Consider the following 25,181-nt stretch of genomic DNA (forward strand, 5'->3'; position numbering starts at 1 on the left):
GATGGTTGGTAACAGATGATTGTGATAACAATGGTGAAGTGGAAGAGATCTTCGTCTTCTCTTCTTTGTATCAGGATTGCGCACTAACATTACCAACAAACTCAAATGATGTAATTTGATGTAAACTTGCATTACACGATGTAAAATTCCAAATTTTGTTAGAGATCTTTGTTGGAGATTAGAGGTATAGATACTTCAATACACTCAAATAAACTCAAAAGATTCACATCAACATACTTTCATATAATAAAGCTTCTTTAGATCTACACAATCTCATAAAACAAGAGACACAAAGTTTTGTCACAATATTAAACTAGATATTGAAGTTAGTTCTTACCTTAAACACAATATTCATACTAGATCTATGTCTTCTTCTTCAAGTTTCTTGTATACTATTCTCCTTTTACTTTCTCTCTCTAGATTGTTCTTGAACTTGACTAAGAAAATAACTCTCTACACCCTTTTAATTAATTTCATGAGGCTTTTACTTTTTTACCCCTTCTAGTTTGGTAAACCATTTACTCAAACCCACACTTTTATATTGGGCCCAAACTCAAATTTGGTTTAAAAGCCCCCTTTTCAACATCCCCCCTTAAACCAAATTTCCATAGCTTCTCATACCTAACATCCACTTCAATCTCTCAAAGACATCATGCTTCAAGGGCTTCGTAAATATATCCGCTATTTGATCTTGAGACTTGCAATACATCACTTCAATATCACCTTCCTTAACATGTTCACGAATAAAATGGTAGCGTGTATCAATGTGCTTGCTTCTTTCATGACAAACGGGATTCTTGGCTAAAGCAATAGCCGATTTGTTATCAAGGAACACTTCGGTTGGACCAACTTGAGGGCATTGAAGATGCTTCAACATATTTCTTAACCAAATTGCATGACAAACCATGGAGCTAGCGGCTACATATTCCGCCTCACAAGTAGATAAAGTCACAATGGGTTGTTTTTTAGAAGACCAAGTAAATGCCGTGTAACCCATAAAAAATACAAACCCCGATGTACTCTTTCTTTCATCTAAGTCTCTACCCCAATCACTATCGGAATAACCGATAAGCTTAAAATCTTGTTCACAAGAGAAAAATAAACCATCATTGAGCGTACCTTTAATATATCGAAGGAGCCTCTTTGCAACATTAAGATGAGATTCATCCGGTGTCTCCATGTACCTACTCACTAGCCCAACTCCATAAAGAATATCCGGTCTTGTACATGTAAGATAACGTAGACTTCCAATCAAACTTTTGAAATATGTAGGATCGACATCACTTCTTCTTGAGCATTTTCTCAACTCCACTCCACTTTCAAGAGGGGTGTTTACCGGATTACATGACTCCATTTTAAACCTTTTAAGAACTTCCTTAGCATATCCACTTTGAGAAATAAATATGCCATTTTCCATTTGCTTTACTTCAATACCAAGGAAATGACCCATCAACCCAATATCGGTCATATCAAATTCCTTAAGCATGCTCTTCTTGAACTCATCAAATAGTCTTGAATCATTACCGGTGAATATCAAATCATCAACATAGAGACAAACAAATAACATACCTCCACCTTCTTTCACTTTGATATATAAAGTGTGCTCATGAGGACACTTTTCAAATCCATTTTCTTGAAAATACTTATCAATTCTTGCATTCCATGCACGTGGAGCTTGCTTTAACCCATAAAGGGCCTTCTTCAACTTATAAACTTTATCTTCTTTGCCCTTTCTAACATACCCTAAAGGTTGTTCAACATATATCTCCTCCTCAAGGATACCATTCAAGAATGCCGACTTGACATCAAGTTGATAAATTTTCCATGAATATTGAGCCGCTATAGAGATTAACAATCTAATTGTTTCCATACGAGCAACGGGAGCAAATACCTCACTATAATCAATGCCGGCTCTTTGCTTGTAACCTTTAGCTACAAGTCTTGCTTTGTATCTTTGGGCTTCTCCACTTGCATTCTTCTTTGTCTTATACACCCACTTCACACCAATAGGTTTGTATCCTTTTGGCAAATTTGTCAATTCCCAAGTATCATTTTTTTCAATTGCATTAATTTCTTCATTCATAGCATTTTCCCATTTTTCTTCTTGGATGGCTTCTTCATAACTAATAGGATCACAATCCATGAGAAAACAACACAAGTTTAATTCTTCTTCATTATCCACAACTTCATATATCTCTCTCAAACTTCTTGTTTTCATTGGCCCTTCATTAGAACTTCCCCCCGATGATGAGGATGATGGAGATGAGGACGATGGTGTTTGTGGGTCTCTTTGAAATTCTCTTGGTGGCACATCTTCTTCTTCTTCTCCTTCAAGTCTAAGTTCAACTTGAACAATTTCTTTTCCTTTCCATTCCCATGCCAAATCTTCTTCAAATACCACATCCCTACTAAATAGAACTTTATTGACAATTGGATTAAACAACTTGTAACATTTCATTTGCTCATTATACCCAAGAAAGATACATTTCTCACCTTTGTCATCAAGTTTTGTTCTTCTTGCTTCCGGTATCTTTGCATAAGCAATACATCCAAATATCTTTAAATGAGATACACTAGGCTTGTAATAACCCCATGCCTCTTGTGGGGTCTTCATATAGACACTTTTAGTGGGACATCTATTTAACAAGTATACGGCACATGCAACGGCTTCACCCCAAAATTCTCTAGGCAAACTTTTTTCTTTTAACATGCTTCTTGCCATGTCTAATATGGTGCGATTTTTCCTTTCGGCAACTCCATTTAGTTGTGGTGTGTATGACAGAGTAAGTTCATGAACAATCCCATGTTCTCTACTAAACATATCAAATGCTCTTGAGGTATATTCTCCACCTCTATCGGACCTTAGTTTCTTTATCATAAAACCACTTTGTTTCTCAACCATGTTCTTGAACTCTTTAAATGCCTCAAATACTTCGGATTTATTTTTTAAGAAATAAACCCATGTTTTTCTACTAAAATCATCAATAAAAGTGAGAAAGTAATTGTTACCTCCATTTGTCATTGGCTTCAATGGACCACAAACATCGGTATGCACAAGCTCCAATATATTAGATGCTCTCCACCTCCCTTCTTTAGAAAAACTTGTGCGATGATGCTTGCCAAAGATACACCCTTCACACACTTTCTTTGGGTGATCAATACATGGTAAACCCCTTACCATATTCTTGCTTGCCAAGGTCTTCATCCCATCAAAGTTTAGATGCCCAAGTCTCAAGTGCCACAACCAAGATTCATCTTTCACAATAGAGTTTAAGCATTTTGCATCACCATGTTGAATGTTCAAGGGAAATAATCTATTCTTTGCCATCTTTACCTTAGCAATTAAAGTTCCACTTCTATCTCTTAATGTGAGATGAAGATCCTTCAATCTTATATCATAACCTTTTTCTAAAAGTTGTCCCAAACTCAAAATATTATTTTTCATTGCGGGAACATAATAGACATCGGAAATATAGTTATGTTTTCCATTTTTTAGTCGAATGAGGCTATTACCTTTCCCTAGCACCGGTATCTTTGAGGAGTCACCGAACTTTACACACCCTTTCACACTTTCATTCACTTCAACAAACAATTCTCTTTTTCCACAAATATGATTACTTGCACCGGTGTCGAAATACCAAGTGTTTGTTTGTGATTCGTCAAGACCATCACAAGAAAATAACAATGTAGGATCAACATTAATTTCTACTTCATCTTCAACAAGGTTTGATTCTTCCTTAACTTCATTTTTATACCAACATTCATTACTATAATGCCCGAGCTTGTGACAATTATAGCATTCAATATCCCTTTTGTCTCTACCTTGGCTATTATAAGGTCTAGTAAAGTTTCCTCTACCTCTTGGTTCATTTGTTCTTCCTCTATTAAAAAAATTTCTTCCTCTTTGGTTTCCAAAGCCTCTTCTACCATTATCATAACCTCTACCATAACTCTCATAGCCTCTTTCTTTTTGGAGTGTATATTGTTTTTCTTCTAAAGTGAGTTTTGCTTGAAGTACTTGATCAACCGAACAATTTGAAGAGGTTGCGACATTTCTATTCACCCTTTGTTCATGGATTTGCAATGTTCCCATCAATTCATCTACCGTCATGGATTCCAAATCTTTTGATTCTTCAACGACAATAACCACATTATCAAATTTAGGTGTCAAAGACCGTAAAATCTTCTCCATCACCCGAACATCATCACATTTTTCACCACACCTTTTCATTTCGTTAACATTAGACAATACTCTTGAAACATAATCGGAGACAAGTTCTCCTTCATTCATACTCAATCTTTCAAATTCACCACGCAAAATTTGGAGACGAACCTTTACCACTTTATCAACTCCTCTAAATGAATTCTTGAGAATATTCCAAGCCTCTTTCGATGATTTTGCTTCGGACACTTTTTCAAATGTAGGACCATCAATTCCTTGATAGATAAGAAATAAGGCTTTTTTATCCATCTTTCTTGAGTCTTTAAGAACACACTTTTGTACATCATTCATAAAACTCTCTTCTTCTTGAGTTGGTTCTACATAACCATTTTGAACAATATCCCACAAATCTTGAGATCCCAATAATACACTCATTTGAATACACCAATGTTCATAGTTCTCTTTAGTTAACCTAGGTATTTGAGGTTGTATCATATTTGACATTTTCTTAAAAGATCCCCAAAAATTTCACAAACCCTAGATCTCAAAAATGTTGAAAAAGCTTGAATTGATAAACTAATATGGCTCTGATACCAATTTGTTGGAGATTAGAGGTATAGATACTTCAATACACTCAAATAAACTCAAAAGATTCACATCAACATACTTTCATATAATAAAGCTTCTTTAGATCTACACAATCTCATAAAACAAGAGACACAAAGTTTTGTCACAATATTAAACTAGATATTGAAGTTAGTTCTTACCTTAAACACAATATTCATACTAGATCTATGTCTTCTTCTTCAAGTTTCTTGTATACTATTCTCCTTTTACTTTCTCTCTCTAGATTGTTCTTGAACTTGACTAAGAAAATAACTCTCTACACCCTTTTAATTAATTTCACGAGGCTTTTACTTTTTTTACCCCTTCTAGTTTGGTAAACCATTTACTCAAACCCACACTTTTATATTGGGCCCAAACTCAAATTTGGTTTAAAAGCCCCCTTTTCAACAATCTTTACATGTATATATATATATATATATTCTTAAATTTGATTTTCTTCGTGCCGGAGGCATGGGTTATACCTAGTAATTTATATAAATTTTTATTCAAATATTTACTTTGTTTTAATTATTTCTCTTAATTAGCTTAAGTTGGTCGTATAAATATATTTTGTTTTAGAAACTTCTTGCTAATATTTTACAGAAAATATTATTATTTATATATAATATATATATATATATATAATGTATAAAGACTTTCGAAAATTAAATAAGTATGGTTTGGATGAAAACTATTATTGGTTGGATAGATAACTGTGGATCAACTAAAGAGATTAAGACAAGTAAGATAAATAAGTCTATCTTTCCGGTTGATGAACACTATTCTTGGTTGGATAATTAGTAGCCCATCCCAATAATGGTGGCTTAAGCAATCTCACTAGTGGTGTGTCCAATTTATTTAACCCCTATATCCAACTTCAAATAATAGATTTGAACTTAGGTAGAGGGGTCGATAATATATACTACTAATAACTAGGATCATTAATTAGTGTCATACTTCTTTTAGTTCTCAGTTCTCACCAACATCTTAAAACTTGTTCATCTACGTCTATTTTGTAATTCATTGAGAAACATTAGCAAAATAAAGATATGCATATATATAAACCGTGAAAAATCGGAACAGAACAACATCTCTCTGTTATAGAAATTACATTCGAGTTACACTTCTTTTATTAGGCGTACACAATGCATGATAGGGAAAACTTACATGAGTCACGAAATAATAAGTCATTTTAAAACCAAATAACAAACCCAACCCAAATTTGATCATGGTAGAGGGCATGCCACGAGTTAAAGGACAAATGACGAACACATGTGCGGACTTGTTGACACATGCAATTGGAGTCAGCCCCCTAATGACTCAGAAATTGTAATTATCTCGTTAGATTGTTTGAGGTGCTCTCAAATTTAAAAAGTAAATCTCTTTCCCAATTTTCAATAATCAACAAAGGGGTGTTCTGTAGGTGCTCAGGCAAATTGTTCTTGGTCCTTTCTCGCTCTTAACGCGCCCCATAGACGGACACTTATAGAGGAGACTTAAAACGCCCCTGCTACCAGTGAATTATGTATTGCAGTATCCGAACGAAGTCTCCTAAGATTCAACTGTTCTATATTAGGAACTGAAAAAGCAAGCTTTGTTCTTGATCTACTGAGTATACGAGTCGTATTTATAGCCGCACTGAAAATCTAATTGCCCAAAGATCTAACAATTACCAATCGTTTGAAACTGAAGATCTAAGGGTTAGTATTGAAATAAATAAATTAAATTCAGCATTTATTCCAGTCAAACTAGCTATAAAGGCATACTCCTTGGACTATCCTCTTTTGTAGCCAATGTATTAAAGGCTTAGATTAACTCAGAAGTTGACCTTTAAAAACTGTTGTAGAGAATTCGAATTTAAAAACCACAAGAAAAATTTCTGTTGAAGAATCAGATTTAGAAGTTAGTAATGGAAGTAGAAATAAACTACTGCTAAAAAATCAGATTTAAAAATCTGTTGTTGAAAATCAGATTTAAAAGTCCTTCCAAAAACTTTCCCACTCAACCAGAATTTATTCAATCATTTAAAAATTAGGATTCTTAAAAATAACACTACACTTGACAACAAGTTATAGCTCTCACATTAATATGTTATTTAGAAGCTGGACTCGAGCAGTACTAGAGCATTTGCATATAGATCGCTCATTTGTTAGGATGCAATCATCACTTTATAATAATGTCGAGCAATCCTCTATAACTGCAGCCAGAGCCATAGGTGTTCGCAGTAGCTCCTGATTGTAATCTACATATAAAACCAAGTATTAACCTACTACCATAAACGCATGGAACCAATAGTGTTTAGTAGGATGATGCACTATGTTTAAAACCAAGGAGGTAAGTGGACAAGCATGTGAAGAAAGCTATTACATAACAATGGAATGGAGGTTTCTAATCAAATTAAAATATCATTCCATCCTAATCTCCAAGCAAGCATTCTCTAAGGCCATATATACATTATATGTATATATTTCTATATTGTTGTAACACTCAATGTCAAAACTGAAAGGAATTATAGGCTAGAGAGCCAATAGGGTTTACTCGGTCTTTATTTCTTGTCTCTAATAAGATGTACAAGAAAAATCAAACAGAAAATCCACTTCACTCGTACATGATAAGAGGCCTTGTTAGGTATAGGTAAGCCTAACAGTGTGCTTACCTTGTTAGATTTGGCGAATTAACCCGACATGATAAATATGAAAATTAAAAGTCTATGTTTAAAGATGAGAAATCAAATCCACGTCTAAATTCTTTCAATTTATTATACGTGTAGGCTTAATGTTTACACATGGTTACAGTAATATTTCAACTTATTATACGTGTAAACTTACATTGCAGTGGGAGGACTAAATAGGATAGATAAATCATAAGTGTAAGTTTTCGGTCTTATTCAGTTAATCTTTAGGCTGCCTGACTAGTGTAGAACACAAAGCTGAGAAAGTTATGACAAAAAATGTATATATATGTGCGAGTATTTTTCTTTCTCCATTCGACAAAAGAATGTTGTGGTTGATATTCCATACGCAGAAGAGCAAAATCATCATGGGGCTGGCATATAGGGATCACTGAGTTGTGGCACACTTCTTTTCTTTTTCAGTTCTCACCAACATCTTAACTTATTCATTTACTTCTATTTTGCAACTCATTTAGTAAAACTAACAAAACCGTGTGTATATATATATTGAGTCTTAGTCATAGAGATCACATTTCCGAGTTGTACTTCGTTAGTGAGGCATAAGCAATGTCTGATAGACAAAACTTATAGTGCGTTTGGTTGTCGGATTCATGAATCCAAATGGTTTCTTTTGGTTTGTTTGGTAACCAATAAGAATTCTATGATTCTTGATTCCTTCGTTTAAAATCCTTTGGTTTGTTTGTCAATAATATTTGGATTCTTACAAAATAATATTCTAATTAAAATAATATCCTTCAAATTCATGAATAATATCTCAAAAACAAAATCTCATCCAAAAATTGTCTCCCGGTAACTGAAATTTCATAAAACCTATTTTTTCACGAAAATTTCAAAAATAGTTATTTCTTTCTACAAAATAATTATTTTAAAAATATTATTTTTTCGAAAATTATTAATTTTTTCAAAATCATTATTTTTACAAAAATCTTTCGAAAATTTATTTTTTTCAAAAATCATTATCTTTTCAAAAATAGTTATTCCTTCCACAAAAAATATAGTGATTTTTGAAAAAAAATAATGATTTTTGAAAAATTAATGATTTTTGGAAAAAAAAATGATTTTTGAAAAAAAAATGATTTAAAAAAAAATATATAATGATTTTAAAAAAAAATAATGATTTAAAAAAAAATAATGATTTTTGAAAAAAAACAATGATTTTTAAAAAAAAGTAATGATTTTTGAAAAAAAATAATGATTTTGTAGAAGGGAAATAATTTTTTTTTGATTTTAAGTTTGAAATTTAGGTTTATTAATCCAAAATCCTAGCAAATCCTAGGGGGTAGGGTGGGATTTTGGTCCAATACAAATTTTGGAATTAGGAATCCTTAAGATTCAAGAGTCCTAGGATTCTTGGTAGCCAAACAGACCACGGATTCATGATTCCTACCAAATCCCACTTTTGATAGGAATCCTACTTAGGAATCCTGCAACCAAACACACCATTACATGATCAGTCGGGATTGAATATTTAATGTTGTACTCCTTTTTTTTTTGTTGAAGCATGCTGTACTCCTTGCTACCAAGAAATAATAAAATTCAAATTTAACCAACTTAGGGACTCCACATGTATGAAGAAAAAAGATACTCACGGTTTGTGACGAAGAATGAGAAAGCAGAAGAGGGAAAAGCTAAGTTCGTCCCTTCTCTTCCATATTCTCTCGAAAGAAATCAACTTCGGCCATGCAAGTTCTATACACTAGTCCAGGCTTTGTTCAGCCTAACCAAGTTAATAGCATTGTGACGTTCCAAACCCCAGGCCAGCATTAAATTTATTCATTTGTGTACCTCCTGTTATATGAATCCTCAATCCTCCTGACTCTGGATTTCTCTATAAACTAGGTGAATGACTTGTGCTTCGACACTAAATTCTTGGATGAATATGAAAATAGAGGCATCCCCCTCTCACAGCTTGTCGACTTATCCAACAAAGAAAACAAAGAACTGCTACACTGGCCCCAGATTCGGTCATTGGGGCCTATAGGCATTCCAAAATTTTGTCCAAACCTCTCTCTCAGATTGCGACCTATGGACAAAGGAGTCCCAGCACACCACTGCCTCAGAGTCCTGAGGACGACCTGAATTCTAAGGCCCATGGACAAAGGCATCCGAGCGCACTGGCTCGAGTTTTCAAAATGCCCCGAATTCTAAGGCCCATGACCTGAATTCCGAGGCCCATGGACGAAGGAATCCGAACGCACTGGCTCGAGTCTTCAGACAGGCCGGGATTCTAAGGCCCATGGAGAAAGGTCCCATATTCGAAAGCTAAGAGTGAGGTGGGACCAAACCAGTTTTCCATAGTTTTGACAGCCTTAGCCAAAGCAGGACAGAAATAACCTGTTCACGAGTAAAGAACCCCCAATTAGGAAATTGATCAAGTCTGATAAAGAAAAAAAAGCACCATTTCACCAGCAAGAACCTTCCAGATATACCATCCTTCACAGTGAGTACTACTCCATCAGATTGGGACACAATACTTCCATCTTCTAATGAAGCTTTGTACTCAACTGTTTTGACAGAAAAAAACAAAGAGAAATATCAATCCAGTGGCCAATATTTCAAGCACTAATTCATCTATAAATTGGCAAATGTTAAGAACATACCAAACACTTCATCAAGACCTTTAGGATTTTCCCATTTCTCTCCTTCAGTAAGAATCTTCTTGAAAATTCCTCCATCTTTACAAATGGCTTTCACACTAGACCAGGAGAGAAGCTCAACGTCGAACTGGAGAGTGGCATTGGGCGGAATAGTTGGTGGAGAACCAGACTCACCATAAGCCAACTCGGCAGGAATGGTGAAGATTGCATTCTCTCCTTTCTTCATGGTCTTAATACCAAGATCCCATCCTTTGATAACTTGGCCTGTCACAACAAGAGAAGATTAACGGCAAAATACAAAATCAAAACTTCTCTTCTAACTCTTCGTGACTGCGAAGCTGCGCTTTGTCTAGATCCAAGCCACTCGGACACACTTGAACTGTATAATAAATCAAATGATCCAGCTGCTGATGATGTAAATGAAACAACATTAAAGATAAAAATTGCTATTTTCAATTCTTTCCTCACTTTTTCAACATCAAAGATCTTCACACTGATAAGGAGCTTCTACATGGTCCTTGTGAGGATGGCCTTTATCAACTCTCTCTTCAAACCAAGACACAATCTCAGCAACCAAGTAAGCCTTCTCCATCTTCAGCATTTTCTACAGAATTGGCTGCAGATTGGCACTCTAGATTGGGATATCCAGCTTTCTTGAAACATATTATTCAGTCCAATAATCTGCAACTTATCTCTATGCTTCCTCACATTTGTAATTCCTGTCAAGTGGCCAAGAGTCACTCTTTACCACATAAGTCTACTAATTCTCATGTTTCTTCCCTTTTGGAGATTGTTCATTCTGATGTATGGGGGCCTTCTCCTTATCCTTCTTTGAATGGTTACAAGTATTATGTGACTTTTTTAGACACTTACACTAGATATACTTGGATTTTCCCAATTACTCAGAAATCAGATGTTTTCTCTACTTTTCTTTTGTTCAAAGCTCATGTAGAGAATATAACCAATCTCAAGATCAAGTTTATCCAATCTGATTGGGGTGGGGAGCTTAGAAATGTTTCAAAGTATCTGGAAGCTAATGTTATTGGTCATAGAATTACTTGTCCACATGAACATGCTCAAAATGGTATGATTGAAAGAAAACATAGGCATATTGTTGACACTGGCCTAGCTCTTCTGGCTCATGCTAATTTACCCTTAACTTTATGGGATTTTGCTTTTGATGTTGCTGTCTATTTGATAAATAGACTACCTACTCCTGTTCTTCAAGGAGTTTCTCCTCTAAAAGCTCTTTTCCATGTTAAGCCTAACTATGAGTTTCTTAAAGTCTTTGGTTGTTGTTGTTATCCTTGTCTCAGACCATGTAGCCAACACAAGTTTCAATATCGATCCTCTATTCACATATTTCTGGGCTATAGTCCTAAACATAAAGGTTACAAGTGCTTTAATCCTCTGACCAACAAGATTGTGATCTCTACTAATGTGATATTTGATGAAAGTTCTTTTCCTTTTTCCTCTGTCACTTCTTCTTCAGAGGTTCCATCTTCAACTTCATTTCCTCTTGTTCCTACACCATTATCTCTTTCTCCCACATCATCTTTTCCTCCATCTTCATCTCTTCCTCCACCTTCATCTCTTCCTTACTCATCCTCTCTTCCTCCACCTATATCTCTTCCTCCGCCTCTTCCTCCATCTTCCTCTATTCCTCCATCTTCTTCTCTTCATCCTATGGTTACTAGAACAAAGGATGGTACTAGAAAACCAAAAAGCAAAGAGGGCAAAAATTAACTCAGAAAATGACCATTAAACACTGTTGTAGAAAATTTGGATTTAAAAATTCATAGGAAAATTTTTTGTTGAAGAATCAGATTTAGAAGTCCGTAATTAAAGAAGAAATAACTACTGTTGAAAAATCAGATTTAAAAGTCTGTAGTTGAAATATAAATAAAATACTATTGAAAAATCAGATTTAAAAGCATGTGTTTCAATCAGAAACTTATTTGCAAACAAAGTCCTTCCAAACCTACTCAACAAGAATTTATTCAATCATTCGAAAATGTAGGATTATTAAGTATAACACATACACCATTGTACTTGTTGTTGTTTAATCTGTATACTATATTATCGTCTTGTTTCTTTTAAACAATGATAATATCCTTCTGAAATTTTTTAGAGATAAACAGTCAGTATTTTAACTAAAATTCCTTAAATGAAAAACAAAAGGTTAGTACTCTGTTTTTAAATTTCAGATACAAATTGTATCTTTAACTAATAAAATAAGAAAGAGGATAAAGAACAGAAATTATATTAGTTAGAACCGAGGCGAGTGATCTCTTTCCTTAAGACAATAATTCGCCCTGTTTATTGCACCAACAGTATAGGCGATTTGTCTCCCTGGATACAACGGATTACCTTTTCGGATCGGAGGTACTTAGATCTGAAAACTCTTTCGAACGTCAGTAAGTATTGAAAACTCTTGAATGCCTTAAATTCTCTTAATTCGAAGTGAATTTGGAAGTCTGGTTTCATGGCTTATTTAAAGGTGAGAGGTGACTGTTTGTTAACAGTCACATTTGGAGGGAAAAGTCACAACCCTCACTTTTGGGGGGAAAAGTCACAACCCTCTTGAAGAAAGGAGATACTGATCCACGGGTTTAATCTGGTCTGTCGGATGTAGATTTAATCTTGTCCGTCGGATTGCCTTTGGTATTTAAAATAAAACAAAGGCTTCTATGCTCCTAGCGAAGTGCAAAGTGCGTGCGAGCGCCTCTAAAGCGCCCATTCGCCCACGCGCGTGCGCATGCGTGGTTTGCGTGGTTTGCAAACCACGCAAATCGTTGGACCTTTATTTCATTCATACTATAGTATGGGAGAGCAGCTTATTATAAACCCTACATATTCCTTTAACTTACCCGATACGGGACTTTCCTTAAATATTTCACATATTTCCATATTTAAACCCAAACTTCGAAAATTAATATCTTATTCATACGGAATCGGTTTTGAGCAAACCAAAGCTTGAAATTCAAGCCCTCGACGAGACGAACGCAACGGTACGTTATTTGAGTTATTTCGACAAAGGGAACCTTGTCAAAAGGGCAAAAAACGCTCCTGCTGGAAAGTCGATTCCAACACTTGTTATACGTGTATAAGTGTTTGTTTTAAACCTTCAAACTTCCATATTACGGACCACACTTGTCAAACAAGTTATAGCTCTCAAGTTAATATGTTATTTAGAAGCAGTACTCCAGCATTTGCAGATCCGAGTACTAGTTGCATATGGATTATTCATTTGTTAGGATGCAATCATCATTTTATAATAATGTCAATCATTCCTCTATAACTGCAACCAGCCATAGGTGTTCGCAGTAGTTTGTGACTGTAATTTATATATAAAACCAAGTGTTAACGTACTACCATAAACGCATGGAACCAATAGTGTGAAACCAGGGTTTCGAAGAGACGGAGAATGAGGAATTAGGGGAAACATTTCCTCGTATGTACTTAGGTCAATGTTGACTAGTTAATGACTAGTCAACTTGTTTTCCAGTCAAGCCCACAACACAGTCAAGCCCAGTTGAAGTAACATAAGACAAGTCAAAGCCCAGCCACGAGTAGACTCAAACTGATAAAGGCAACCTCAGAACTTCAACGACCTGTAACAAGAAAAGTTAGTTTCATAACTAACTTTTCATAACAGTTTTTTCTCTTCCTCTCTCTTAATATCTCATTACTTGTATGAATAGTGAACAAATGTAATTGAGATTAAGTGTTTGAAAATAAAATCGAGTTCATAAGAGATTTCTTACAAATAGAGTTTAATAGGATGATGCCCTACGTTTAAAACCCAGGAGGTAAGTGGACAAGCATGTGAAGATAGCTATTCCATAACAATGGAATAGAGGTTTGTGATCATATTAAAATAGGGAAATGCTATTTTCCCAAGGAGGTTGACAAGGGGTTTGACATAATGATGAGGTGGATGCCTTTCATAAGTGAAAAAACAGATGACTCAAATCTAAACCGTTCAAATTGAACGACTCAGATTAAAACAAAATTTTCATCCATTTTTTTACTTATAAAAGGCATCCACCTCATCATTATGTCAAACCCCTTCACCAATACATGGTAAGAGGCCGTTTTAGGTACACGTAAGTCGTGGACTGTCATAATAGTGTGTTTACCTTTAGATTTGGCGAATTAACTACACATGATAAATAAGAAAATTAAAAATCTATATGTTTAAAGATGATAAAAAAAAATCTAAATTTTTTTCTCCTTCCTAAAAGTATAGGTTAATGTTTACACAAGGGTTACAATTTTTTCTCGTTATTACTGTAGATTTGCGTTGCAGTAAGTGCGAGAAAAAATAGGATGGAAAAAATTTCAGTCTTTTTCGATTAATCTTTATATCAAAATAAACACAAAGCTTCATCCTTGTTTTATTTGGCTTGCTTTATCATGATTTAAGACTACAAAGATAGGGAGTACATGTCCGACCCATGTTGCTTTATCCGAGTTCTTTAACGTCAAAATAAAGATGTTGGATGGTACTCATAATCAGAATTCATTTTCAGTTCTCACCAACATCTTAACTTATTCATTTACTTCTATTTTTACAACTCATTAATAACACTAACAATACTATATATATATATATATATATATATATATATATATATATATATATATATATATATTGGTGTGTGTGCAGAGTCTCCGTCATAGAGATCACATGTCCAAGTTGTACTTCTTTAATGAGACATAAGCAATGTATGATAAAGAAAACTTACATGATCCTCTGGGATTGAATACTTATGCTATACTCCTTGCTATCAAGAAATAATAAAATTCAAATTTAACCAACTTAATTCTCAAAAAAAAAAAATTTAACCAACTTAGGTACCCCACATTCCACATATATGAAGAAAAAAGGCACTCACGTGGTCACGGTTTAAGTGATGAAAATCAAAAGCTAAGTTCATCTGTTCTCTACCATATGAGAAATGCTGTGTAGAGTGACTTTCAAAAGCCAGATCAAAAGCGATTCAATCGGAGTCCGACACGTGGCGAGAGAAGTTGCATTCACGTGCCGTTCTCAAAATTATAAATAATTTATACTTAAGTCCTAAACTTCACTGCGTTTCTATTTAGGTCCCCAGTTTAAAATCTGAACGATCCAGATTATTTCCCTATTAAATGGAAACCCTTCCACGCCCAAACAACAACAGTAGTGAATTTGATGAAAGTCCCCAAAATTCAAGTCATTTTATGTTCAATGATGTTAAAAAACAATTTTCAAAACTACCCACTTCTGGATTTTATAGATCTTTATAAGCAGTTCTATCTAGTCATCTAGAATCAGTTTCTTGTTTAGCTTTATGTGGTGAATTTGTTCTAATTGCTTCACAAGGTAAAGATATAATAGTATGGCAACAACCAGACCTTAAAAATTTTGCTAAAGTTGGTCATGGGGATGAAACTGTTAAAACTCTTGCGACAGTTGGGGACAAAGTTTTTACTGCACATCAAGATAGTAGAATTAGGGTTTGGAAAGTATCAAGAAGTTCAGAGAATTTATTCAAACTTGTTTCAACATTACCATCTGCTAAAGATTACTTAGGTAAGTTTATGAAACAAAGTAATTATGTTCAAACAAAAACCATAAAAGATTATGGATTGAACATGCTGATAGTATTTCTTGTTTAGCTGTTTATAATGGATTAATTTACTCTGGGTCATGGGATAAAACCCTAAAAATATGGAGGGTATCTGATTTGAAGTGTTTAGAATCTACTAAAGCTCATGATGATGCCATTAATGGGTTAGTTGCAGAAAAGGGTAATCTTTATTCAGCATCTGCCGATGGAAAAATCAAGATTTGGAGTTATAATGAAGGAAAAAACTCTCATTTTTTAAAGAGAGTATTAGAAGGTCATAAAGATGTTTCTTTTGTTAGCACTTTCATGTTGGTTTCATCACACCAACCAATAGAAACACTAATCCCTTGATCTTTGAATCTCATGCTTGTTACAAGATACATGAGTAGAAATAAAGAAAAATCAAGATAAAAAATATATGTACCTTTCTCCATTGTAGTAGATGGTTTATTTAATCTTTATCTTCAACTTTCTTCTCTTCTTTCAATCTTTAACCTTCTTGCTTCTATATGAGATGGAGTAAAGTAAGTAGAGATGAAGAAGACTCTTTTCTCTTTCTCTTCTCTAGCTCTCTAAGTGATGGACAAGAACTAGACTTTCTAGAGCAAGAGCCCCTAGCTTTCTTTCTCTAAACTCCATCTCTATTATACAAGTCTCTAATCCATCATAGAGTTTGTATAAGAAGCTACATGGGTGGCAAGTGTCCCTTAATGTGTCAAACAAGAAGCCACTTGGTGTAGACACAAGACAAGTGTCCTCTAATGTGTCAAACAACAAGCCATTTGGTGTAGACACAAGACAAGTGTCCTCTTATGTGTCAACCAACAAGCCATTAAGTGTAGACACAAGACAAGTGTCCTCTTATGTGTCAAACAACAAGCCATTAGGTGTAGACATAAGACAAGTGTCCTCTCAAGCTTATAGATATCTTGGATTGAGTTTTCTTAAGCCCACTCCTTTATGGGCCTTGATTGTATGGGACATTTAGGTATGGGCCTTGTACTTGCTCTATTTTGCATAGAGCACACTTAAAATGTATAAGCCCATCTTACATTCTCCCACTTGGCCCATACAATCTAAGGCAAAACAAAATAGATTTATTTTTAATAAAATTGGTTTTTCGAAAGACTCGATTAAGGGCTTAAGACAGACATGCGCGCATTTTTAACAAACATCTCAATCCATATCTAGTACATCATAATATCATCAATAAGAAAGTTGCTAATGCGAGTCATGGCGGTTACACGTCTTAAAACGACACGTTTCCTTCCATGTACCACAACACAACAACCCACCTATCATGATCATCATTAGGAGTATAGTTACAAATCTATATACATAACTAGATTTGCTTCAATTCAGCTAGAAATCTTATCAAGACAATTTCTATCTTGCTAAGACTATTCTTGTTGCTTTTCAACTCATTTTCAATTATGTGCATATATGAGTAAACAAGAATATAGAAACATAATATCACGAGATCTCAAAAGTGTTTATAGAAACTTCATGCTTATTCAATCCATATCATTATAAGGATTACTAAGACCCATTGTTGCAACATGTTCCTTAAATGTCTTAGTGTTCAAACCCTTAGTTAATGGATCAGCTACCATAAGCATAGTACTAACATGTTCTATAATCACTGTATGTTTCCGAACCTCCTCTTTAACGATAAGATATTTGAGTTCGAGGTGTTTGCTTCCCCTTGAGCTCGAATACTTATCATTCTTAGAGAAGTATACTGCGGCGTTGTTATTACAATAAATTCTCAGCGGCTTGTCTATAGAGTCGACGGTTCCAAGCCCTGAAATAAAATTCCGCAGCCATAAAGCATGAATCGTGGCTTCATAACATGCCACGAACTCAGCCTCCATCGTGCACGACGCATATATGCTTTGCTTAATGCTTCTCCAGGATATGGCTCCACCTGCTAAAAGAAACACATATCCTGAAGTAGACTTTCTGCTATCAGCACATCCAGCAAAATCAGAGTCTGAGTAACCCTTTACTTCCAGATTATCAGTTCTTCTGAAAATAAGCTTATAATCTTTGGTTCCTTGCAAGTACCGCATCACCCTCTTTGCAGCTTTCCAGTGAGCCATTCCTGGATTACTTTGGTAACGTCCAAGCATACCCACTATAAAGCTAATATCAGGACGGGTACAAATCTGAGCATACATAAGGCTCCCTACGGCAGAGGCATAAGGAATATTTCCCATTCCTTTCTTTTCAAGATCATTTTGTGGGCATTGCATGAGATTGAACTTATCCCCTTTCATTATTGGTGTTTCGATTGGTGAACACTCTTTCATGCCAAATCTCTCTAGAACTCTTTCGATATACTTCTTCTGAGACAATCCTAATAAACCTTGTTTGCGATCTCGGAAAATTTCAATTCCGATAACAAAGTTTGCCTCATCCATGTCTTTCATTTCAAAGTTCATAGAGAGAAATTTCTTGGTGTCATACAATAAACCAAGATCATTAGTGGCAAGAAGAATATCATCCACGTATAAAACCAAATATATGAACTTACTCCCACTAGCCTTCTGGTATATACATTGGTCAACAATGTTTTCTTTAAATCCGAAAGCTGTAATGGTATCATTAAACTTAAGGAACCATTGTCGGGAGGCTTGCTTAAGTCCATATATTGATTTATTAAGCTTACACACCATATGTTCCATCCCTGCTTCTGAGTAGCCTTCTGGCTGCTCCATGTAGACCTCTTCATCTAAACTCCCATTTAGAAAAGCTGTTTTCACATCCATTTGATGAAGCTCTAGATCATAATGAGCCACCAAAGCCATAATGATTCTAAGTGAATCCTTTCTAGATACAGGTGAAAATGTATCATGATAATCGATGCCCTCTTTCTGAGTGAAACCCTTTGCAACAAGTCTGGCCTTATATCGTTCAATTTTGCCCTTAGAGTCGAGTTTAGTCTTAAAGACCCATTTACACCCGATTTTCTTACACCCTTCAGGCAATTGAACTAGATCCCAAACTTTGTTCTGTTTCATCGATTTCAACTCTTCATTTATTGCATCAATCCACTTAGAAGAATCATCACTTTCAATCGCTTGTGAAAATGAAACTGGGTCTTCTTTACTCGTTCCAATGTCGTATTCAGATTCCTGAAGGTACACCAAATAATCAGGCGAGATAGCAGGCTTTCTTATTCTCTGAGACCTGCGTACCTCTAATGGATTATGAGGTTGTGGATCAGTCATTTGTTGTTCAGCATCATCAGTGTGATGATTCCCAATAGGAACAACAATCTTCTCAGAGTGTAAGGGAATAGGAACTGTTACCCTTACTTCTTCAATAACCACATTTCGTGGTTCAGGACTCCCACTAGTCTCAAAATCCTCCAGGAATCTAGCATTACCAGTTTCAACAATTCGAGTTGTATGGTTAGGACAATAAAATCTATACCCTTTGGATTTATCAGGGTATCCAATAAAGAATCCACTGACTGTTCTTGAATCCAACTTCTTTTCATTTGGGTTATAAATCCTAGCTTCCGCTGCGCAACCCCAAACATGTAAATGTCTCAAACTGGGTTTCCTTCCAGTCCACAACTCAAATGGAGTTTTGGGAACTGACTTACTAGGAACTCGGTTTAAGACATATACAGCCGTCTTAAGAGCATCTCCCCACAACATAACGGGTAGAGTGGAACTAGATATCATGCTCCTAACCATATCCATTAAGGTTCGATTACGCCTTTCAGCAACACCATTCTGCTGCGGCGTTCCAGGCATTGAATATTGTGCACAAATGCCAAGCTTTTCAAGGAGTTTGGCAAATGGACCGGGATGTTGACCCGATTCATCGTATCTGCCATAATATTCACCACCCCTATCCGATCTGATGATTTTCACTTTTCTTTCTAGTTGTCGTTCAACTTCAGTGATAAATACCTCAGCTACACTTACCGCTTGAGATTTATCATGCAACAAATATATGTATCCATAACGTGAAAAATCATCTATAAAGGTGATAAAATATTTTTCTCCACTAATAGAAGAAGTGGAGAAAGGTCCACAAATATCGGTATGAATGATCTCAAGAAGATTTCTGCTTCTTGTGGCTCCTTTCTTGGTGTGTGTTGTTGTTTTTCCTTTTATACAATCAACACATGTCCCAAAATCAGTGAAGTCTAGGTTCATAAGAATCCCATCCTTCACTAATCTTTCCATTCTTTCTTTCGAGACATGTCCCAATCTTTTATGCCACAAGTTAGCAGAATTTTCTTTAATCCTGTTACGTTTAATTCCAAAATTAACATTATAATGCAGGGTTAAAAGAGTTTTTGCAAACTGATCATCAAGACTTATTTTATAAAGTTTACCACTTACAATACCAGAACCCACAACCGAAGAGTTTTTAACAAGATCAAAACGCTGGTTACCTAAATTCAAAAAGTATCCCAAAAGATCTAATTGAAACATAGATATCAAATTTCGAGACATCGAAGGAACAAAAAGAGTATCAGCCAAGTCCAAAATGTAACCAGTTTTTAAAACCAAATGATAAGTGCCTATAGCAAAACTTCAGAAGGGGACTCGTTTCCCATTAAAATAAAACGCTCAGTCGGACTTGGGGTTCTGCTTGTAAGGAATCCCTGCATTATTTTGGAAATATGAATATTAGCGCCAGTATCAATCCACCAAGTATTAGAAGGAACTTCAATAAGATTTGATTCGAAATTTGTTAGAGCTAAAAGCTCACCTTTCTTTTCAAACCAAGCCTTACGTTTTGGACAGTCAGCTAGAAAATGTCCTTTCTTTCTACAGAAATGACATTTCCATTTAACCTTCTTCTGAATATGGCCCTGAGATACTTGAGCAGGTCCATCATACTTTGGTGAATTAATTTTCTTTCCTTTCTTTGGCTTCCATTTATTTTTCTTTACTTCTTGAGAGACCATATGAACTGAAAAACTTTCTTGTTGCTTAAGCCTTGTCTCCTCTTGAACTAACATACTTGAGAGTTCATTTACATTCCATTGTTCTTTCAGTGAATCATAATTCATTTGGAATGTACCATACTGAGGAGGCAAGGAGTTCAAAATAAAGCGAACAATGAAAGGTTCATCCACGTTCATACCAAGTCCTTTCAACTTTGCTGCAATGCTTGTCATTTCTATAATATGCTCTTGCATTCCCTTAGTACCATTAAACTTCATGTTAGTTAGTTGAGCCATTAATGTGCCCGCTAAAGACTTATCAGCAGCACGAAATCTTTCCTCAATTGCCTTGATGAATTCCTTAGCATCATCAATTTGAGGAAGAGAAGACTTTATGTTGCTCGCAATTGTCATTCGCATAAACATTAGGCTTAATCTGTTCGATCTCTCCCAGGCCTCAAACAAGTTCTTTTCATCCACACTACTAGAGACAGTAAGAGCAGTGGGTTTATCATATAATAATGAGCGATCCAAGTCAAGAACACCTAAGGTGAATCTGACATGTTCACTCCATTCAGAAAAGTTTGAGCCTGTGAGCATGGGAACAGATGCAGCTTGCGAATGAAGTGATATAGGAGCTGAAACTGCAAACATCAACCATCACATTATATTATAAGCAACTAATAAAAAATATTAGGATCGATAGCAAATTATCCTATAAACAAAAATAGCACCATCATAATTTATCCTTTGGGACTAAATTATGACATACGTGCAAACAGCACAAGTGATCATCATTAATCATTCATTTATTGTATCATCTAACCACAAAAAGGTTTGTCACCTTTGGGCAACACAAACCAAGTTGGTTAAGTCATACAATACACCGATTAATTATTGTAATTCATCTTTGGATAAATCATAAGACAATAATAATCGACCAATTAATTAATGATGTCAACATTTCATGCATAAGACTATAATGAACTATAACATATGTGTTTCTCTACTCCATAGATTGCTTTGGCAATCTTTCATAATGGTTAAACACATAATTTATTGTTCACTAAGATCTCATTATATTTAAATAAATCATGAGTCATACTAAATACAAACACTAAGGTATTTAATTAATCACACATACTCATGTTTCTTTAATTATGTATCCATGTTCATAGGAGTAGTAGCAAGTATGTAAGAACTATGACCATTAATTAGTTCTCACCATGCAACCAATAATTACCAAACATTGGTTTAACCTTATTCATATTTTCACAAATTTTTATCATATTACTTAATTTCAAAGTAATAAAATAATGAACTACTATGACATAACTTGCATCCACCTTTCTCCAATGAAGAAAATAATACATGAATACATATATTAACACTTAATTGCAAATCTCTACAAGCAATTAAGGGTCTACCGGAAAACCTTTCTCCGATCACCGGAAAAAATTATAGAGATGTATTTTCCATAAATAACCATAATATACACATGCATGAACTTCTTATACATAATAGTAACTCATGCTTGTATACTAACATCTCTCTAAATAAGATCATATCTAAATCATGCATGAGACTATAAATCTATATAAATAACTACTCTCCTTTAAAGAACAAACATGAGATTCATCAACCATGGGCTCTGATACCACATGTTAGCACTTTCATGTTGGTTTCATCACACCAACCAATAGAAACACTAATCCCTTGATCTTTGAATCTCATGCTTGTTACAAGATACATGAGTAGAAATAAAGAAAAATCAAGATAAAAAATATATGTACCTTTCTCCATTGTAGTAGATGGTTTATTTAATCTTTATCTTCAACTTTCTTCTCTTCTTTCAATCTTTAACCTTCTTGCTTCTATATGAGATGGAGTAAAGTAAGTAGAGATGAAGAAGACTCTTTTCTCTTTCTCTTCTCTAGCTCTCTAAGTGATGGACAAGAACTAGACTTTCTAGAGCAAGAGCCCCTAGCTTTCTTTCTCTAAACTCCATCTCTATTTATACAAGTCTCTAATCCATCATAGAGTTTGTATAAGAAGCTACATGGGTGGCAAGTGTCCCTTAATGTGTCAAACAAGAAGCCACTTGGTGTAGACACAAGACAAGTGTCCTCTAATGTGTCAAACAACAAGCCATTTGGTGTAGACACAAGACAAGTGTCCTCTTATGTGTCAACCAACAAGCCATTAAGTGTAGACACAAGACAAGTGTCCTCTTATGTGTCAAACAACAAGCCATTAGGTGTAGACATAAGACAAGTGTCCTCTCAAGCTTATAGATATCTTGGATTGAGTTTTCTTAAGCCCACTCCTTTATGGGCCTTGATTGTATGGGACATTTAGGTATGGGCCTTGTACTTGCTCTATTTTGCATAGAGCACACTTAAAATGTATAAGCCCATCTTACATCTTTAAATTCAGTGATTGTTTGTGAAGATGGGAAATTTTTTTATGGAGGTGGGTCAGATGGGTATATAATGGGTTGGGAAATTGATGTAGAATGGAAATTGGAAGTTAATTTGTGAAGTTAAAGCTTATAATATGTCTGTTTTATGTTCATGTTGAATGGGTAATTTTTTTTGTAGTGGTTCGACTGATAAGAGTATTGATATATTAGAGAGAGAAAAATGGTGAAATTAGTAATGTTGGATTTATGAGTGGCATGAAGGACCTGTAAAATGTTTACAAGCTTCATTATACAGTGTTGGTGGTGGATTTTTGCTTTATAATGGAGGTCTTGATACAAATTTGAGAGTTTGGTGGGTACCTATGGAAGAAAACACTCAAAGTAGAGAGAGAAAGAAACTAATCACAGAGAGTAAGAGAACAAGTTGTTGATTGATTCTTGATGAGTAAGGATTTTTTTGGAGTATTCATTCCTTATTTGAAGGGTATAGGGAAATAATCTGGACCTAAACAGGAACGCGGTGAAGTTGAGGACTTACGTAAAAGTTATTTATAATTTGAGAACAGCACGTGAATGCAACTTCTCTCGCCACGTGTCGGACTCCGATTGGATCGCTTTTGATCTGGCTTTTGAAAGTCGCTCTACACAGCGTTTCTCCTTCCATATTCTCTCCAAAGAAATCAACTTCTGCCATGCAAGTTCTATACACTAATCCAGGCTTTGTTCAGCCTAACCAAGTTAATAACACTGACATTCCAAGCCCTATACCTAGGGGTGGGAATCGGTTCGGACCGGTCGGTATCGGACTCTAACTTCATCGAACCGGTCGACTCGGACATAAACTGTTGGCGACCACCTATTTACTCGGGCGGACTCGGACGGTCACTCTCAAGAATTCTTTGTCCATTGACCGTCCAAGACCGTTTATTTTACCGGTCCAGTCGGACACCGGACGGTCTCGGTCCGGACTTTCCAACAAATTTACTTAATTCAGAACTTTATTTTTATTACCACAAACAAAATTACTTACAAATAAAGATGTTTAGCCCAAGAAATCAAAAGTAAATATAAAAAAAAAAAAAAAACACAGTTGATCATCATTTGACAAGATATAATTAAGCCATGCACTAATGTTTGGTCTTCCAGAGGACTATATGACTATAGCCAACGATCATCATATATTCATATGTCTATAAAATTCAACGGTCAACTTCTAAAAATGAGGACAGTTTAGTCGGTCAACCTATTCGGTCACTCGTACCGGTCGGTCAGCGGTCGGTCCTTCGACATAGAATTTTGACCGTGACCGTCCGCCAATTCTTTCGGGCCGGTGGACACTGACCGTTATGACCATCGGGTGTTCATGGACACTTTTTATCTCGGTCGAACGGGTCGGATAGCGGTCTTCCGGATCCTTTTCCCACCCCTACCTATACCAGCATTAAATTTATGGGTTATTTCCCTAATGGCCCCCAACTTTGTGACCAGCTTCCCGCCTGGCCCTCTACTTTACGAGAAATACCCATATGGCCCCCTTCCGTTATAACACCGTTACTCTCTCTCTTCCATTTCTTTTCTCTCTCTTCCAACATGTTTTCTCTCTCTGCCACCTCGTTAAAACCAGCCAACTCATCATCTTCTCCGGGAGGGTCGCCGACCGACCAATTTTCCGGCCGGCGACTTTCAAACCTAAAAAAAAAAAATTATTTCATCTCTCCTCTCTCTCTCTCTCTCTCAAAATTTTTTTTTTTTTTTTTACCTCCTCTCTCTCTCTCTCTCTAAACTCCGGCGAAGGGGTTACCCTTCGCCGGAGTTCGGGAGACCTTAAAGGTCTGCCCGAGCAGACCTTCCAGATCTGCTCAAGGTCTGCTCGGGCAAACCTTTAAGGTCTTCCGAACTCCGGCGAAGGGTAACCCCCTTCGCCGCAGTTTAGAGAGAGAGAGAAAGGAGGTCAAAAAAAAAAAAAATTTGAGAGAGAGAGAGAGAGGAGAGATGAAATAAAAATTTTTTTTAGGTTTGAAGGTCGCCTTCCCGGAGAAGATGATGAGTTGGCTGGTTTTAACGAGGTGGCAGAGAGAGAAAACATGTTGGAGGAGAGAGAAAAGAAATGGAAGAGAGAGAGTAACGGTGTTATAACGGAAGGAGGCCATATGGGTATTTCTCGTAAAG

General features: G+C 35.6%; 2 protein-coding genes and 1 pseudogene across 5 annotated transcripts; 1 reads left to right on the forward strand and 2 right to left on the reverse strand.

Annotated features, from left to right (window-relative positions):
* Nucleotides 1–6,740: 6,740 nt before the first annotated feature.
* Nucleotides 6,741–10,578, reverse strand: LOC147559905 (peptidyl-prolyl cis-trans isomerase FKBP62-like). Of its 4 annotated transcripts, XR_015234680.1 has the most exons (4): nucleotides 10,061–10,485; nucleotides 9,877–9,964; nucleotides 9,050–9,794; nucleotides 6,741–7,010 (listed from the first exon to the last, which is right to left on the reverse strand). XR_015234680.1 is itself a non-coding variant. In XM_086661862.1 (3 exons), the coding sequence occupies exons 1-3, from the start codon at nucleotides 10,281–10,283 to the stop codon at nucleotides 9,688–9,690; spliced, it is 405 nt and encodes a 134-aa protein (XP_086517988.1). In that variant the 5' UTR covers nucleotides 10,284–10,485; the 3' UTR covers nucleotides 8,980–9,687. The 4 variants fall into 4 exon arrangements, 3 of the variants coding, with proteins under 3 accessions (XP_086517988.1, XP_086517989.1, XP_086517987.1); XM_086661862.1 differs by lacking the exon at nucleotides 6,741–7,010 and having other exon boundaries at nucleotides 8,980–9,794; nucleotides 9,890–9,964; XM_086661863.1 differs by lacking the exon at nucleotides 6,741–7,010 and having other exon boundaries at nucleotides 8,980–9,794.
* Nucleotides 10,579–15,352: 4,774 nt separating this feature from the next.
* Nucleotides 15,353–23,443, forward strand: LOC147559906 (protein JINGUBANG-like; annotated as a pseudogene).
* Nucleotides 19,991–22,667, reverse strand: LOC147559907 (uncharacterized). Its single transcript, XM_086661864.1, has 3 exons — nucleotides 22,384–22,667; nucleotides 20,413–21,234; nucleotides 19,991–20,305 (listed from the first exon to the last, which is right to left on the reverse strand). The coding sequence occupies exons 1-3, from the start codon at nucleotides 22,391–22,393 to the stop codon at nucleotides 20,271–20,273; spliced, it is 867 nt and encodes a 288-aa protein (XP_086517990.1). The 5' UTR covers nucleotides 22,394–22,667; the 3' UTR covers nucleotides 19,991–20,270.
* Nucleotides 23,444–25,181: the final 1,738 nt, after the last annotated feature.

This window comes from Eschscholzia californica, unplaced genomic scaffold (genome assembly GCF_041429995.1).
Source record: "Eschscholzia californica isolate CP2 unplaced genomic scaffold, dmEscCali1.0.p SCAF_2, whole genome shotgun sequence".
NCBI lineage: Eukaryota > Viridiplantae > Streptophyta > Magnoliopsida > Ranunculales > Papaveraceae > Eschscholzia > Eschscholzia californica.